This window comes from Dipteris shenzhenensis, chromosome 33 (genome assembly GCF_047967505.1).
Source record: "Dipteris shenzhenensis isolate YYH24624 ecotype China chromosome 33, Dip_SZ_1.0, whole genome shotgun sequence".
NCBI classification, from domain to species: domain Eukaryota; kingdom Viridiplantae; phylum Streptophyta; class Polypodiopsida; order Gleicheniales; family Dipteridaceae; genus Dipteris; species Dipteris shenzhenensis.
Window position 1 is genome coordinate 24,559,264 of NC_141628.1, and position 6,520 is coordinate 24,565,783.

Genomic DNA, 6,520 nt, shown 5'->3' on the forward strand with positions numbered 1-6,520 from the left:
ATGGCATCTGTCTATGTATCTTTAGAGGGTTTGATTATTAAACTATTATCAGCAGTTTTAGCAACTGCCTAGGAGCATCTAATGGTTACATGGATGTGTAAAATACTTCATGCTTCTTGCTATGGATTCAGGATAAGTTATGCAAATAAGGGGTTGGGAAGAGTGTCTCAGGAGTTATACTCAGCTCTTACCAGCATACAGGTGGGTCACTCAGAAGACACAATGGGCTGGACAATGCAGATATAGGTATGCATCCACAATTTGTATCTTGGTCTTTTGTAGCTGTTGATATTGTATGATCCCACTGGAATGAGAGAGGGGATCTAAATGGACCCGCTTGTGATATGAAAACCTCAGCTGATGGGAGAAAAGAGGTTTGTAACACGATGTTACCCTCTATTAATTGATCGATATAGAAGCCTTTGATTTCCAAGCATCCACTAACTTCATCAGAGGGCTTTGTGGAGAACTCGTTCTGCAACAGGTTATCTTAACTAGAGTTGAAATATCCTCACAATTTGCCAATTCAGGCTTTTCAACTCACCCATATTGTCTCAAATGCAAGCTTTTGGTTTCTCTGTATGGACTCTTCTGATTCCAAGCATCCACTAACTTGCATCAGAGCCAAAAGAACAATCAGAGAGCTTGGTTGAGAACTTTTCTGTAACAGTTTGTCCTGATCCGTGTTAAAATTGTTCTAATTTAAGCTTTCAAGTTGCCTTTGGCCTGTAAAGTGGGCTCCTTACCTGTGGAACTGTAGATTTTAGTTTGCTGATCTATTCTGCTTTGTATCCCTTTTTTTATTTAAATAACTTGGCTTAGCAAGCTTATGCCTAAGTTTGAATATGATTTCTGCATTCCTTCATCACACTGCAATTGTGTCCATGAAAATTGGATTTGGATTCTCAATGAAGAGTAATGATATCTGATAGTACTAAATCGATTGAGGCTATCATTCAATAGTTAAGGATTGTTTGGCAGTAGGCCAATGTGTGCTTTTTTTGGGAGTTTTTCTAACACAATTTATAGGAAGTACTGCACTAGAAGCTCTAGCCAACTCCATACATGCAGAGAAAACACTCTTCTTGAAGGGTTAAGTGTGCAACTACATGTTGGGTGCGGGAAGCAATGGAAAGGGAGTGGAATGCAAGGGAGCAAACAAGCTAAATCAAAAGTGAGTACTTGCAAATGGATAATGAGAAAGTACAAAGGGGTAGGTTTTAGGGTCTATATGATCCTGAAGTCAATCATATGGTTGACCAATGAAGTCAACCTAAGGGTCGACTGAGTCCTAAGGCAAGCCTACAAGGCCATACCAGGGCTAAGTGCCAACAAACCCCCCTCCATAATATGGTCGAAGTATCTTGGATACATCTCGGGTGTTCCTGGAAACTATATACATATTTGTCTAAGATGGATATAGCAGCTTATGACGGTACAAGGAGATTAACATCACATAACAAATGTTGCCAATGTAAGATATGTCGAAAAGCCTCAAAGTTGGGTCGTGGTAGAGTCTTCGTTAGAAGAGATCTGCTAAGTTGTCCTCCTTGGGAACGTAGGACAATTGTATGTCTTCAGTTGACAGTCACTCTCCAACATAATGATGATGAACCTCAATGTGCTTTGTTCATGCATGAAACATGGGGTTTCTCGCAATAGCCATAACACTCTAGCTATCAGTGTAGATGGTAGTAGAAGCTGGGTGGCTGATGTCAAGATCTGCAAGTAGCTTATGGAGCCAGACACTACTGTAGCTGTGAAGGTTGCCATGTATTCAGCTTCACAATTGGAAGTAGCAACTGTAGGCTGTTGCTTGTGGAAAATGCATGAAGATCCAAGCATGAAACAGTTGCCATTGTGGGACACTTTTGTGTCATAGTAACTTGCCCAATCTCAATGTCTGTGAAAGCATGTGAGACCAACGGAGAGAGATCACGATAGAGCAGTCCGAAGTTTTCTGTGGCCTTAAAGTAATGGAAGACCTTGCTTCATTGCTTGCCAATGCTGTGTACTCTAGGCATCTGCATGTACCTACTCAACTGGGAGAGGGCATGCTGAAGATTTAGGTCAGGTCGGGTATGACGTAAATAAATAAGACAGTCCACAACCTGTTGATAAAGGGTGGCATTAAAGGGTGCACTCCCATCCTTGGAGGAGAAACAAAAGCTAGGCTCCAATGGTCTAGAAACTGACTTGCAATCTTCAAATTGGAAGTGTTCTTAGAGTTGACCAATGTACTTGGACTTACTTAGCATTATGTCCCCCTCAACATATGCAAATTGAATGCCCAAGTTATTCGCAAAAATCATTGTAAATGATTTTTGCGAATAAGCTTTGAAATTTGCAAATTTGTCCATATTTGGTCCAGTGACAAGCATGTCATCCACGTAAAGAATGAGAATTAAAGAGTTGCTTTTGTATGGTTGTTTTGAAAGGCACGGGCTGTCAAATATGCATGTATCTTGGCATACTGCTCGGGGTGCCTGCTTCAATCCATAGAGAGCCTTTTTGATATGCCAAACTTGATTTTTTGGAACCTTTTTTCTCAAAGCCAGGAGGTTGAGTGACATAGACCTCTTCTTGTAAATCACCATGAAGGAAGGCGATCTTAATGTCTAGCTGATGCACCTCCCAATGTCTGTGCGGTGCAAGAGCAATGATGCAGTGTATGGTCGCGATACATGAGGTGGGAGCAACGGGCTCTTCAAAATCAACGCCATGTTGCTGTGCATAATCCTTTGTAACAAGACGAGCTTTGAAGTTGTCAACATTGCTATCAGCTTTTTGTTTGACCTTGCAAATCCGTTTTGTGCCTATAGCACACTTGCTTACAGACAAGTCATACAACTCCCAAGTGCCATTTGATTATGAATGCACTAAAGCTCAACATTCATAGCATCCATATATTCTCTGCTGTCAAAAGCATCCTTATGACATAATAGCTCTTCATTACAAGTAGTGGCAATCAAAGCTACAGCCAAAAAACTGTCTTGTATCTGTTTGTGCGCACCTCTAGCGGGCATGCAAAGGCTTAGGTTGCTTGTTGTCCCTGAGGGTATCCAAAAGCCAGTAAGGGATTGATTTTTGCTATCTCATGACACCCTATCCTCTTGAACTTCTTGCTCGATAGCATGGCCATCTCGTAGTGGAAAATCAGGTTGAGCAGGAGCAACGAGAGGAGGATTAGTGCTGCTACAGGCATGTGGCATGGTGATTTGCACACTATCATCTGTATCTATGAAAGGCGGAATAGAATCGAACACATCATAGACTTCCATTGAAGGTTGTGTTTTACAGTCCAACCAAGGTAAAGGGCATGCTGAGCAAAAACCAGGTCTCTATTGACAATAACCTTGCATGTGCTAGGTTGAAACAACTTGTAACCTTTGCTTGGTGAGTTGTAGTCAATGAAGATATATTAGACACCCTTATCATCAAGCTTATGCACCAACTAAGAGGGTACATGCACATGCGCAAGAGACCCAAACTCCCACATTTGAGAAATGACAGGCTTACGACCTGTCCATGCTTCGTAAGGAGTCATGGTCTTCAATGCCCGAGTGGGTGCTCGGTTGACCAAAGTTTATTAGGCAAAGACGTTTCCTTAAGCATGCATCGGCTCATTTTCGTATTTGTTCTATTTTTATGCTCTGCAATCTCATCCTGTTGCGAAGTGTATGGCATTGTGCACTGATGAATGATACAATGTGCTACTTAAAAATCAAAAAATTCCTAGGACATGTACTCACCCCCCTTGTCAATGTGGAAGGTCAAGAGTTTCTCCCCACTCTCATTCTTTGCTAAGGAAATCCAATGCCTGAAGCAAGAGAAGACATTTGACTTCAGCTTCATGGGATATATCTAAGTGAACTTGGTGAAATCATCTATAAAAGTAACAAAGTAATAGTTACCCCTCAATTGATGGTGCCCACATTGGTCCATATACATCACTATGTACGAGATGCAATTTCCTAGATGCACCAAGGGTCCCGTCCTTAGGAAATGGAAACCTATACATTTTGCCCTACAAGCAGTTCTTGCATATATGTTTTTTAAGTGCATGCATGGGTGGAAGATCTATGACCATGTCATGTGAATGCATCTTCACCAAACTGTTGAAGTTGAGATGTCCCAATCTCTTATGTCATAGATGTGTATCAGATCCAGGACCATGTCATGTGAATGCATGGGTGGAAGATCTACGACCATGTCATGTGAATGCATCCTCACCAAACTGTTGAAGTTGAGATGTCCCAATAGATGTGTATCACAAATTACAGATTCAGCTACCACAGCGTTAGCTTCTGTAGCAACCTATTGTGCATATATGTCAAGATGATATAGTCCTCTATCAAGTGTTCTAGTAAGTACAATATAGTTATTGTACCGATTATCATAAATGACACAACGATAATCGTCAAAAATACCTCTGAAGCCATCTGTGTAGATGATTGAGATAGAGATTATATTCTTTTTAATACCTGGAACATATAAAACTTCCACAAGTGTAGTGGTATCACTTGACAAGTGTAGTGACAATCACTTGATTAATCCCTTTCACAGGATATGCTGCATGATTTGCACAAGAGACAGTGCCCCCCTTTGAAACACCACTCAATGTGTGAGATTTTTCTGGAAGTGATGTGCTTTGAAGCACCGCTATCAAAGTACCATTCTAAGGTAGGATCTGAGACTGTAAAAGCTGAATCATGCAGAGTAGGATTATAATGACACCAGAAGAATGCCCACTCTTCATGAGCAAGATTGGTTGCCTCTGTATTTTGTGACATGAGCAGTTGGAGTGACAGCAAGACCGTGCTCTCCTGGTTGTCCCTACTTCTTCTTAGAAGCAATACGCTTCCGGCACTCAGAGATGTCATGACCTGGTTTCTTCTTCTTCCCATCAGCAGGAGAAGAAGAGGATGAGGTACCAAATGTAGGTTTGAGCTTGCTATAAATTTTACCCCCTTTTCCTTTGCCCCTATGATCAGTAGCAAAGGCGTGATCTGCATGAGTAGAAGCAGCCCTGGTTTGACGACTTTGCTCCAGCTGTAGGAGTACGGAAACAAACTGATCAAAATAATAGTGGTTGGGGTTACCCATGGCCAAGAGTCTAAGTGTTGTAGCAAATCCCTGATATGAGTCAGGGAGTCCATCGAGTGTGGTGGACACAACCTGTGAGTCTGATACAATCTCATCAACATTGATGTGTTGCTCTGTGAAGTCCTTGACCTGTGCCAAATAGGCATCCATGCTGCCCCTTCATTCATCTTAACATTGTCAAGCTGTTTGCACAAATAAGCAACTCGGGTCTCATTGCATATTTGATAAAAACTGGCCAGAGTGTCCCATGCAGCCTTGACGGTTTTGCAAGACTAACAGTGAGGTAGAACAACTCTCTTGCAATTCATGGCAATCATGCATGTGCTTGTGCATCTCCTCGATCCCAACGAATTTGTTCTCGTTGGAGGGTCAGTGGCAGGCACTGAGGGAGTAGTGGTAGATGAACCAGAAGTCAGAAGTGGCTACGATGGTAGTAGGTGCCTGTGATGAAGAGATTGGTCTAATCTTCGATTCAGATACAATTCCCCAAAATTTGTTGGACACCAATAGGTGGCACACCAAGTACAACCACATGGGATAATTAGTGCCATCAATATTGTCTTCAGCGGCGGCAAGCATCCCGAAAGATTCATGGTTTGCCATTGGAAATGAAAATCCCCAAAAATTTACAAATAAAAGTGCCTTGCAAATGTCGCAACCTCAAGGCTACAATGTAAATAGCTGGCTGCCCAAGTATCTGACTGTTGACTGCAAATGTCGGACCCAAAATGACAGCAAATGTCCGCAACTGTCAATGCCAAGATGGCTACTCAAACACTGAGCAAAATGTATAAGATGTCCCAAAATTGAGCTGCAAGGAAATTTCTGTCCAATCAAAGGACCCCCCATGCAAATAGCTATTTTGCAAATGACCAGCCCAAATCAAAGGGCAAATGCAAATTGATTGACTGTCAAGCAAATGCCACTACAAAATATGCCCAAAGCCACAAATTTGGAGAGGGGCAAATATGCCAAATGGAAAATGTGGAAAAGGTACAAATTTTGCTGCAATTTTGCAAATGTGACGAAATTTGCTGCAATTTCTTGCTAATGTCACTGAAAAGCCCTATATTTCAGTTCAAAGCAACCAAATGTCATTGCATTGAGTGCAAATGAGACAAAATAACTTGTATATCTAAAAGCGTCCCTGCAATCAAGCAGTCAAGAGGGACAAAATCCTAGTTAAATCCTTCTAGAGCTAGTTGGAGCAGCTGGAGAGAGGCCAGAATGACAGAAAAAGTCAAAATCTGAGCCAAAAACCCCAAAAAACGATCGAAAAATGCTCAAAAGCACATGCTGACAGGTCGTACAAATTTTTGGCAATGCCACGTAGCTGTCCGCACAGGTCCTTACAACCATATAAATAGGTCGTACAGATTTCCCCCCAAGCTCAAATGGAGCTGAACAGTGTCGT

General features: G+C 41.8%; 1 protein-coding gene across 1 annotated transcript in view; it reads left to right on the plus strand.

The window, feature by feature from the left end:
• The window catches only part of LOC147879863 (branched-chain-amino-acid aminotransferase 5, chloroplastic-like), a 59,895-nt gene extending 59,133 nt beyond the window's left edge, over nt 1-762 (plus strand). Inside the window, exon 10 of the mRNA XM_087371452.1 lies at nt 132-762. Within this exon, the coding sequence (XP_087227578.1) occupies nt 132-246 (115 nt within the window). The 3' untranslated portion in view covers nt 247-762. The remainder of the gene's footprint in view (nt 1-131) is intronic.
• The last annotated feature ends 5,758 nt before the right edge of the window (nt 763-6,520 follow it).